Raw genomic sequence first — 12,036 nt, 5'->3', positions numbered from 1 at the left:
GTACATCACATTCCACCTTTACTCTATGTTTCTCAATGTGTGGGGGGTTAATCAATTCAAGGACTAGGTATAGCCTTACAACCACACTTGTTTTGAAGATAAATAGGTTGCCAGGTTGCATTACTGTTTCGTCAAAACAAAATAAGATCAAGTTGACAGAGTGATATTAGAATTCAATACATCTGATATTGTTCTAGTTATATTGGTCCAAAATTCTATCAGACATTGACAATTACAAAACATATGTAGTTAGTCAGCGTCTTCAAGAATCCATCTAGAAATCTTAGGGCAGTTCCACCTAAGCAATTTCTGTAGTCTATAGTATGTCTGATTTACAATCTTAAATGTATGCAAACAGAGATATGTCATAGCCCATGGTTAAAGACATAGTAATGCCATCAGAGGTAATATCCCTGCCCAGTATAGTTTTCCATTTCAAACACATGAGTTCTAGTCCATCCTTGAACTGTGCCATAAATATATTAGAGCTCTCGAATTTCGAATTGAGAGTTCTTCTTGTAAAGTAAGCACAGAAATTCTATTGTGTCAATACTTACATTGTCCAGGCTCTTTTAAAGGAAATCCCATACCTGTAAGTACTTGAAAAATTCAAGGTTAGGTAGAACAAATGTATCCTGCAACTCACAGAATGGTCGCAATACACCTCTCTGAAATAGTTGGCCAGCAATAGTCAGGACGAGTTCAAACCACTGTTTAAACATGTAATCTTGAAAAATACTGGGAAGCAGTAGGTTGCTGAACCGAGTAGAATATCCATTTAATTAGTGTAGTTCATAGTTCTATAGATTTTACACCATGTCTACTATTATTGGTTGTTCTAATCATGATTTTAAATCAGATTTTTCTAAAAACAAAATTTGGATATTTAATTGCTAACCAGAAATTGTTCTGAAAATCCTGTCCAAGACCCACCTTAAACAGTGGGGTGAATTTTCTGTCAGTATTGGTGCACAAATCTGATATTCTTTGTGCCATGGATGCCTGATAGTATATCTTAAAGTCAGGGAGTTCAAACCCGCCTCTCTGAACAGATAATTTCTTAATTTGTATAGCTCTTCTTGCCTTGCGATAACCCCTTTAAGAAACTGTTACTGACTTAGGTTAAGCGCCTAAAATCAATGTTAGGGATATACAGGGCTATGGATCGGAACAGATATAGAGAATTTTAGCAAAATAGTAATTTTAATATTGTTACATCAGCCTAGCAGGGTGATACGAAGTCGATTCCAACTCCGAAGCAGTCGAATTACTTAGTCTAATAGGTTTAAGGTATGTTTTCCACAATCTGGCTAACATTGCTGCATACCTGAATATCTAATTAGTTGGATGTATGATTTGTCTGTATTTAATCTGTAGCCTGATACTTGGCCGAATCATGTTGCTTTGTGTTTAACTGCTTCTAAGAATGTAAACCACAATGTTGTCTGCATAGGCAGATTTTCATTCTGATTGAGATTATCAACCTGCTTGCTTTGACAGATTGGAATTACGGCTCCAAGTACATGGTAGTTGGAGAGGTGAAAATGGGCAACCTTGATGCTCTGTGATTTCTTGTCTATAATGAATACACTAACCCTAGGTTAATGAAATGGAACCTACACCCGCCTGACTAATCTGCTGCCAAAGCCCATTTTTACCATAACCATCCATAGGTATCTCCAGGACAAACAATTGAATTGAATATATCCTTTAGAGTAACTTGTGCATCTAGATTTTCAATTTCTCTCAATTGCAAATCTGGCAGTTTTATACTCTCTGTTAGAAATTGGGTCTCTAGTTGGCAGAGGTATGCATCCTGTCCAATTAGGGACCACAATCCTAGTCAGGGTAAATCAGATACACACCCTAAATTAACCTGTGCTCACCCTCTGGTGGCTTGGCACAGAGAAATCAGGCTTAACTTAAGAGGCAATGTGTAAAGTATTTGTGCACACTTTAATTACAGTAACACAGTGAAAACGCCACAAAAAGATTCCACACTAGTTTAGAAAAAATAGAAAATATTTATATGAGTATAACGACCAAAACAACAAAAAAACAATATGTAGATCTTGAGATATTAATTTTCAAACAATAAACTGCAATATAGTGCTTAAAAGCAAATAAAGCATAGAGTTACTGAAAGTTGCGCAGGACCAATGTAAATCCAAAGTTCAGGCCAACCATGATGGAGGGCAGGCCAGCTACAATGCGTTTTTTCAGATTCACAAAATCAGACCGATGCATCATTGTCGAGCCTTGCAGTTGGGTCCCGCATCGTTGTGGAACCCTTTACAATGCAGGTGCTACATTGGCTTCGAACCTCACAGTTGGGTCCTACGTCGTCAGCTAACCATTCATGATGCAAGTGCTGCACTGGCGTTGATTCTCGCATTTCGGTCCTGCGTCATCGAGTAGCACAGGGATGTCCTCAAAGCAACTCTGCATCGGCGTTCAAGGGCACTGCATTGGTTCCAATCAGCTCAAAGTCATCACTGCATCGATTTTGGGGGGGGATTGCTGCAGGACCCACTTTTAAGGTCCAGGACTGGATTGAATTGGCACGTCTTGGCAGGTCAGGACTCACAGTTGGCAGGGTGCAGCAGCTGAAACTGTGCTTTCAATACTCACATTACAGCTGGCTTTACCTAAAGTTGGCATGTCCAGGGAAGGGCACATTAAATTAGAGGCTGTTTTGGTAGAGCTCAGAGGTAAACATTGCTAGTTGTATAGAGCCAAAAAAATAAAACTTCTAAAGAGAAGCATGGTGGAAAGATGGATTTGCTTATGGGAGCTCCTTCTACAATCTTATGAACTACACTAGAGTTTCCTTGAGCTAGTTCTGAACTAGACTGTGAATGGGGTGCATGTAAATAATTGTACAAGTAATACACTGCGAGTGTGAAGGAAGAGCTGGGATGTGAGGACTCGTGGTCTTCAGGACGAGGTAGAGTTATGGGGCAGTGAGGTGTGCAGGGCAAAGGAGAATATGGCACAAGTCCTGAACATGGAGAAAAGCAGAACAGTAGCAGTTCATGTCAAGAGGGATGGAAACAGATGGGGCTCTTCAACAGCCAAAGCTGCTGAGCAGAGAGAGGGGTTTGAGGCAGAAATGGCTGCTGGAGCATGAGGTACAATCAAGGCTCAAATAAGAATATTATCTGGAACAGGCTGGCCTGTAGACAGAAGGTGTGCATGGCAGGGATTGAAGTGGTGCTGCAGAGATGAGGAACAGCCAGGGACTTTAAAACAGGAAATGTAGCTCCAGTAGTAATAATGCTATGGGGAGAGTAATGAAGGGATGGAGATTCAAACAGGTACAACATTAGAGTAACAATGGCATGCACGAATCCTGTCGAGCTGGAACTCTTACAGTCAGAGCCCTGGATAGTGAGGACTCTAGAGCAGTTCGAAGTGAAGGACAGTGGATGGAGGAGAGGACAGTTGGAGCTCCTGGTCTGCTGGACTTTAGAGCAGGAAGCACTGTGGTCCAGGGAGGGCTACAAGACAATGAAGGATGAGGACAATTGGAAATCATAGACACTCTAGGTAGAGAGTGGAAAAGTGCAGTGCAGGATCCTGAACAGGGAGAGGTGCGGAACATTGGAAGATGCAGCACAAGGACGTGCAAGGAAGGCACTATCTGTGAGGTTAGACTGGCCAAGCCTTCAGAGATGCCATCCTTTTAATACCATTTCAGCTCTATGCATTGAGGTAGATTGTCACCTATGTGAAGATTACACAGGGAACTCTCAATAATAGCAGACTATTTAGGTACTATACAAAGACCAACATTTGTCACTCTATTGAAATGAAATAAAAAGAAAGAAAAGGGATATTTATAAAGCGCTGACTGCCTCTCCGAAAGGAGCATTCTGGCGCTTGTATGGAGGTGAGCAGCTGTTCTGTCGTTCTTAGATGAGAGAGAGGCATAGTTCATCTGAGGCTCCAAAGATCCAAGTCTTTAGTGCTTTCCTGTATTGTGTTTCAGATTTGTGCATTCTCAGATGCATTGGCAGTAGATTCCAGGCTTTGGTACCTAATACAGCCATTGTTTTTCCTCCCCTAGTTTTGTATCTAAAACTGGGAGATTTGAGTAGGTTGGCTGATGATGACCTGAGGGTTCTGGTTGTACTGTGGGGGGTGAATCTTGATACGAGCTATTTTGGCCCTAGTTTGAGTGAGGCTCTGAAGGTGATTAGGAGAATCTTAAAGAGTACTCTCTTAAGTAGAGGAGCCAATGAAGCGTTTTTTAGGGTTGGAGATCCAGAGGATTTTCGTGCTAGTTTCAACACTAGCCGCGCTGCTGCATATTGGACTACTTGGAGTCTTTTTAATGTTTGTTTGTTGGCTCCTGCCAGAAGGCTGTTACAGTAGTCGAGTCGCGCCAGGACAAGGTGCCTGCTACTGATTTCCTTGCCACGAGTGAAAGTAGATCAAATAATTTTTTCAAAGATTTTATAAGGCTAAAGCAGGTCCCTGCTACCGTCAGTTCGTGCGGTTTGAAACTGAGAGCGGAGTCAAACTGCACTCCCAGGTTTCTTGCCACCTTCACCATATCAGGTGGAGGTGACGTGCCCTCTGGCCACCACTCGCCCAGCGAGAATGAGACCTCTTTCCCTATTGGTAGGATTTCAGTTTTGTCGGTGTTGCACCTGAGGTGGTTATCCTTCATCCACTGGAGGACCTTGGTAGGGAATCTTTTAATGTTGAGTTTAGCCTCCTTGGAAATTTGATCTAGGGATGGGATCATTTGGGTGTTGTCTGCATAGGAAGTAACTTTTGATCCCAAATTAGGTTATTAGTGAAATGAGTGGAGTCATATAAATGTTAAATAATCATGGGCTTAGCGAAGAGCCCTGTGGCACTCCTGTTGTAATGGTGCACTCCCCAGATAGGAAAGTTCCAAGGGACACAGCTTGTCTGCGCATGGAAAGGAAGGATTTGAGCCGTTTCAAGGCGATGTTCGAGATACCGCTGGCTTTGAGTCTAGATATGAGAATGCTGTGTGATATGGTATCAAATGCGGCTGATAGATCGAGAAGGTTCAGCACAGCCTTCCTACCTCTGTCAGCTATCATTTTAAGAGTATCCGTAATTTCCAGGAGTGCAGACTCAGTGGAGTGCTTGGGGCGGAAACCGGATTGTTGTGGGTGGAGAATGTTAACGACCTCAATGAATTTAGTTAGCCCTTTATGAACACATTTTTCTGTAATTTCTCCTAATATGGGGCGCAGGTAAGACGGGAACGATGGGTCAATATTTGGTTTCACTATTGCTAACTTCCAATCCTCTGGCACTGTCCCTGAGCTTAAGGAGGAGTTGACAATCTGGTTTATAGTTGGATTGACTATTTCAACAATCTGGTGGAGGACAGGCATCTAGCGGAGAACCTGATTTGCATGTTACGATTGCTTCCCGAGTTTGATACAGTGATACTGGTTCGAATGATCAGATGGAGTATTTAATGGTGTCATAGTTGTGCTCTTGGTTGGCATGTGTAGACGGGACAGTATTCGTAATGAAGTCTTTTTGAATGTTCATGATCTTTTCTTCAAAGAAGCTTGATATTTGATTGCATAGTGTCTGTGATGGGGTAGTTCTTTCTGTAAAGCTTTAGGATTAGTAAAGGACTTTACAACTGTGAAGATGGCTTTTTGGTCTAGTTTAGATTCCTGTATTTTGTTAGAATAGTCTTTCCTGCAGATCGTGTAGAATGGTGGCAGTGCTACCACGATATCCGGGTTGCACCACTCTTTCAGCCAGGTCTCGGTAATAAATAGGAAATCTAACTGTTGCTTCGTTATTAAATCTCTAATGTCTTGGCAGTGTTTGCACAGTGAGTGGGCGTTGATTAGTCCCCCTTTTAGTTGGGCCATGTTGGTAAGCGCGGCTAGTTTGGGAATATTAACTGTGATGGGGATTTCTAATTTGCAATGGTGACATGAACATGCCACTCTTGGCTTTTCAGGCGCTATCAGGCATTTGCCCGATCTCCCCGTATTTAGGATTTTCAGTGCGGCAGAAGAGTACACCATTTTTGGACGTTTTTGGGCAGTGTTTCCTGCCCTTGTCGCTAACTTAAAAAGCAGAAAAATGCAAACATGCAAATATAAAATACTTAAAAGCGCGATATACAATTGACACGATAAATGAAAGCAAGGCTAAAAATGTAAAATTGATTGTAGCACAGAAATGCTCTAGTGCTCGTTGCTCTGTGAGAGCTCGTCTATCCTCCGGTATCGCTGTGCGTCCGGCCCAGCATTGGACTAAGTAGCTGGCCGGACGGGGGAAAAGCTGTGTCCGGGTTCTCAACTGGAAGTCAGGCAGGTCAGGCCTGGAGGTGTGTCTTCTTCCCTCCAAACAATCGGCGTTAGCCGTGTCGGACAGGGGAAGCGGAGATTATGCCTGAAAGCCAGCCAGAGTCATAGAAAACGGCAGAGGTAATGTGCAAGGTGCTGACTTTAAATACTTAAAAAGCAGAAAAGTGCAAACGTGCAAATTTAAAATACTTAAAAGCGCAATATACAATTGACACGATAAATGGAAGCAAGGCTAAAAATGTCAAATTGATTGTAGCTCAGAAATGCTCTAGTGAGCCTGGGGGTGTGTCTGCTTCCCTCCAATCAATCGCCATCTCTATATAATGTATGGATTTGTTGCCTTTTGCATGTGATAGTCAGAGCTGGCCCTCACACAGGTACTATCCATTATCCTTCAGTTACCATTTACACCCTCCCTGCTAAAATATATGCTTGTCCACAGTGATGGGATGTACATGCAATAAACATGGGGTAGTGCTCTGTTTGCAGAATGTAAGTGGGTCATATTTCAGCTAATGGGAGAGTCCCACTGCAAATAAAGAGTAGAAGAACATTTATGGGTGCTGGTAAAAGTAATCAATCATGTTACCTTTGTCAATGATAGGGAACTTGGCTGAACGGTAATCATATTGTTTGCCCATCTGTCTTTGCACATCCACTCTTGTTCAGGGGAGTGACCCGAAGCTTCCTGGACATGGGCAGAAGATCTTTGATTGCCTAAAGTCAAACACATTCCATTGGCTGTGCTCCCAGTTTGAATACTGATTCCTGCTGTGCCTTGATCACAATATACAAATCAAGGGATTCTCTTAAATTACCCCACCAAACAAAACCAACATGTATATATGAAACAAATGCCTTTTGTGAATACAAAAATGAGTCAGTGCACTGACTCATTTTTGTATTCCCAGAAGGCACTTACTCATCAAAGAGTAAGTGTCTTCTGTGAATACCAAAATGAGTAAATGGTATTAGAACTTTGGAATGTTGGGAGATCCATTGAAAACAATGGAGTGCTCTAGGCTTATAATGGCTGGTATAAGCCTGGAGCTCTAACATTCCAATGTTTCTTTGTTCACAGCTCTGGCTGTGAACAAAGGCTTTAGGGAGCCTGAGGGGATTCCAATCCCCTCACGCTCCCATAAGGCTTTGTTTTTTTTGTTAGAACATTCTGCCCTCTAGTAGCAGAATGTTCTAATAGCCTTATAGCTCTTCGTAGCTGGGCTATACCGGCTATTAAAGTCCCTCTCCCTTGTTAAAGGCCCTCGCCTTTGGCTCAGGCCTTTAACACTGGAGAGGACCTTTAATAGCCGGTATAGCCCTCTACGGGGGCTATAAGGCTATAGTAAGTTTAGGATTTTGTCTTAAGTTAGTTCTGTGAATCGGGCCCACCAACTATAACAGCCAATCACTTAACAAGCAATATGTGTAATACCACTGCCACTTACCTTATAGTATTCTGATGTCAATTCCCATATTCATCAATATCTTTACAGTCATACAAAGGCATTTCTTGAAAATGTGACATGTTTTGAGAAGTACCTACACAGAATATGCTTATTAAAAGTATTTTGCATGCTAATCTAGTTGGAAAGTTCCACTGAAATGTGTGTCTACTTGATGGGCGCAGTTTAGAGGCTTGCTGCATTTTAATCCCTGTACTAACCTCCTTCAACAACCCCTTGCCACAAAACCTGCCCAAAAAACATTAACCACAAGGAACGCACTGATAATAACATTATCATTGGCTCTCGTATTCTAACGTCATTGTCATATGGACATTAGACTAGCGATATACCATATATAAATAATCACGTGACCTGAAGTGACCAGAAGGCCACATGAAAATGCTGCCTAACACTCCTCTCATAAGTAAATACTTTTATGTAGCCTTGCATTTAAAAGCCAGTTTGTTGTATTTTGTTATTTGCATTTAAATCCTCTTGTTCTGTGTAGTGTGTACCCAGTTTATGCCAGATGCCTGCTTGCAGTCGTTGATCTTGACCAGTACATGTCAGGTTTTCATTTTGGGACTTCAAGCACAGTAATTGTCATTTTCATGTCTGTTCCTAATTCTTTGAGAATCAAATCAAATGCTATATGTGTGCAGTGTTCCAGACCACAATATCTGCTACATTTATCAGGTCTCATTTGCTCTCTGCAGGGCAAGCAATTCTGTATTTACTGCACTGGATCATTGCCCAGAAGCCATAGAAATAACAAGCGAAGACCATGTCATCCAGGTATGTAAAGGCACTTGTTGTTAAGTTTATAGTACTGATTCGAAGTATTTAACTAAGTGGCCTTCTTTCCACCTGATGTCTTTTGAGAGTCGAGTTTGTTGGCACGTGCCTACTAAGAAAGATGCTCAAAGGAAAACAATAAATGGCCCCTTGGCTGACTATGTATCACACTGAAGTGTGTCTTTATATTCTAATCTAAAACATGATATATAAAAACAAGCCAATAACACCTCTGCATTTGTTCCTTCAGATGTTGTAGGTAAACAGGTTTCTTGTAAGCAATATTGTTGAGGCGGTAAGGAAAGTGTTATCTAAGGTAATTGTAGCGTTTCTGTTGGTGACAAATATCTGCGATCCACCCGCAACAAAAAGATTCATAAAGCATCAACTTCGGGGTGTACGGTTTCACTGATATATTGAATATTCAGTCGGCAGTGTGGACTGGTCAAAAGTGACCAATGACTTAATGTTGGCTTGTAGTAAACGCACACTCTGATGTCCTTTGAAACCGAAAAGAAGTGTACCTCTGAGTGATGATTTTTATTACTACCAGGATCAAAGGGAGACAAATCGATTGACCATCGAATACTTCTTCATTATAAATACCTATACATTTTTAGCATTAGCATGTATTGTGATTGTTGCATATTTTCATACAGAAGAAGAATATTAGGACTTCACTGACAAACGTACAAACAAAACAAGAAGTAAATCTTCGCTATTTGTGCAAATAATGAAGATGTTACGATTGCTGTGACTGATCTCCCTTTGGGTTTGAGGGGGACTACGAGCGGTGATGGTTGCTGGTTTGTGAGCTTTTGGTGACATGTGAGATAACAGGTCCTACTAGTAGGCGTTTAGGAAGGACGTCCCACCAGTACTAACGCCCCTCACTGGCAGCCACCCTCCATGCACATATCAGAGGACTGAGTGTCCCTGCACCTACTCACTCTCAGTCTCACATCAGGCTGTTTCAGATGCTGAGCCTCATTGTCTGCCACTCTTGGGATTCTTGGATATGTTTTACTCTCTACAAGATGCTGTGCTTTTGGGTCCACGATCAAGTGGAGGAGGAAGTGGACAAGGCAGAGGCCTTTCGTTATTCAAGGTAGTCACTCGAATGCTATCTAGCGCCTGGGGGTTGGTGTGTAGGTTTCTTGGTGCCCTAAGGATAATACTCTAATTGAGATAGAAGGTCGTGTAAACTTTGAATTTTGAGCGGGGCAAGACTTCTTCTTTCACAAAACTACTGCCGCGGGTACCTTTTATGTCAAAGTGTTTGCCTGCATGCTTTAACTGTATTACTTTCCTAGGAAGCCCTAGGGGACAAGGGAGTACTTAGATGCTTGGATGTTAACCAGCACTGGGTCAAACTCAAGAGTTTTGCATGCTCCAGGGAAGAGGTCACTTGTCAGAGATGTGCGAGAGTGCTACGCCAAATGTCTTCTAGGCTGCTAGAAAAAGGTAATGTGTTTCCGGAATTGTAAGTTTTGGGCTGAGAGTAGTTTTTCCAGATTTGTTTATGTAGAGATGGTTTTCAGACGCAAAAGATAATATGTCAGCAATGGTCATTATCTGATTTAATTCCTAAAGGTGTTGTGTTCCAAATATGCTTTTTGCAATCTATGTTGAACCTCACCAGAGCATTTTAATGTTAATATTTGCTTTGATGATAGTGCTTTTCACAGCCAGTTGCACCACATGTGACCCAGTGGTTTGTTAACCCTATGCAAAAGCTTTTTTGTGCTTCCCAGACTTGTGTTCACAACCCAGATTTAAGCAATGGGGCCGATTATGATGTTGGTCGGACACTCTGCTGACCGGCTCAGTCTTGGAATCGTTTCCGACCAACTCGGTTTCGGGGAGTCCGACCGACTGATTACGATGCTGTAGAACATCGTTCAGTTGTACTCGCAATGACTTCAAAGGGAGCCTGTGTTCCGAACGAGAACACAGTCTCCCATAGAAAAAAAGGGGGTTGGGGAAAACCTTGCACCCTGTGGCCAGCACATCATGGTGCCTGCCACACTGTACATGGTTGGAAAGAGGGGTCCCTTTGGTACCCCCCGTGGGCCCCAACTGGAGGCCTACAGGTGAAAGGGGGCCTGCTATGGGCCCCCAAAGTCAGATTTGGACAGCCATATCGTGTGGGGCAGACAGATTCGGAATGGCTGTCAGAATTGGCCATCTTAATCGCCCAGTCAGAAACCATGTCCATAGAGCTGTACGATTGGGCTCCGAATGACTCGGGTGAATCTTCAATTTGCAATTATCTGAGACAACAAAAAAAAAAGAAACTTGGAATATGAGTATGGAAGATGTTTTCCACCAAAGGGTTCCCAGAGTGACATCAAGCAGACAATAAGAGTGAGCTCCTGTGTCTGTTTATTTTGGTCAAGACCATAGGCATATGGTGGCAGAGCTCGTGCTCCCAGATCCAGAAGGTGAAAAGATGCCTTTGTTCACAGTAACTCATTTACAGATTTATGGGGTGTATGGCCTCATTTAAAACTGATGCCCAATTCCCCCAGCATAGAGATCGCCAATGGCAAATTTGTCCCACCTCCCTCTGGTCTGTGGAATGAGAAAAAAGTTGGAGGAAGGCATACAAAATCATTATCCACCATTCTTCTTTCTGCTTCACTTATGCCCCAAGAAACCCAAGCAAGGTGGGGGAACACCTGGTAAGCAAGCGCTACCACTGATGATGTGTACTTTTGTTATTCAACTGTAGTTACATGATTGAAATGGTTTAGAATGTGGTATTCGTGCAAATGGTTGTCCAGGAGAGCCAGACACCAAGAGAAGATTTGTGTTCGACAAATATATTATACAGTGTTAAATAAATGAGTTCTACAGTAAATGTCCTGAACCCCACAGCAACATTAGTTCCTAATTTACACAGAAAGCAAACGTACACAAATAAGATGGAGACCTAGGAAGCCCCAATAATTATTTTTGGAAGTTAAATAGAGGAAACATTCAATTGGGTACAGCCAGTGATAAGCAATAGTATTAAAAAGCTGTGGGGTGCATCCTGCCGTGAAAAGTAAGAAACTAAGGGCCAGATTGCAAAAATCTAGAATTGCGATTTCCTAATTCCAATTCTTATATCTTTTAGATAGTTATATCTTGTGGGTTGTAAATTGACCTACCTCATGGGATATTAATGAGGCAGGTCGCAACTTGTGAACCCATTAGGAATCTTAGCCATCACCATGTCAGTGATTACATTTTAATAAAGCGAACTTTAAAAAAGAAATTCTGCACATTTTCCTTAAAGGAAAACAGGATGCATTTAAAAAGAGAAAATTTAACTTTGAAGTTTCATTTTTTAGGAGTATATAGTGGTCTGTTCATTCTGAAAGCGGAGGAAGTCTGTTGGGGATCCTTTTGAGGTATTTGTAGAAAATTAATGATTTGAAACCGTAATTCGGTTGCAAAACATTCATACATAGCTCTGCAATTCG

At 42.0% G+C, this 12,036-nt stretch overlaps 1 protein-coding gene across 2 annotated transcripts in view; it reads left to right on the top strand.

Moving 5' to 3' along the window:
* The window catches only part of PDE8B (phosphodiesterase 8B), a 1,092,370-nt gene that overhangs the window by 728,984 nt on the left and 351,350 nt on the right, over positions 1-12,036 (top strand). For both annotated transcript variants that reach the window (XM_078677318.1, XM_078677317.1), the window contains one exon: positions 8,488-8,566. In XM_078677318.1, coding sequence (XP_078533444.1) covers positions 8,488-8,566 — 79 coding nt within the window. The remainder of the gene's footprint in view (positions 1-8,487; positions 8,567-12,036) is intronic.

The sequence above is a fragment of the Lissotriton helveticus genome, chromosome 2_1 (assembly GCF_964261635.1).
Source record: "Lissotriton helveticus chromosome 2_1, aLisHel1.1, whole genome shotgun sequence".
NCBI classification, from domain to species: Eukaryota; Metazoa; Chordata; class Amphibia; order Caudata; family Salamandridae; genus Lissotriton; species Lissotriton helveticus.
This window is presented reverse-complemented; position numbering and strand designations above follow the sequence as displayed.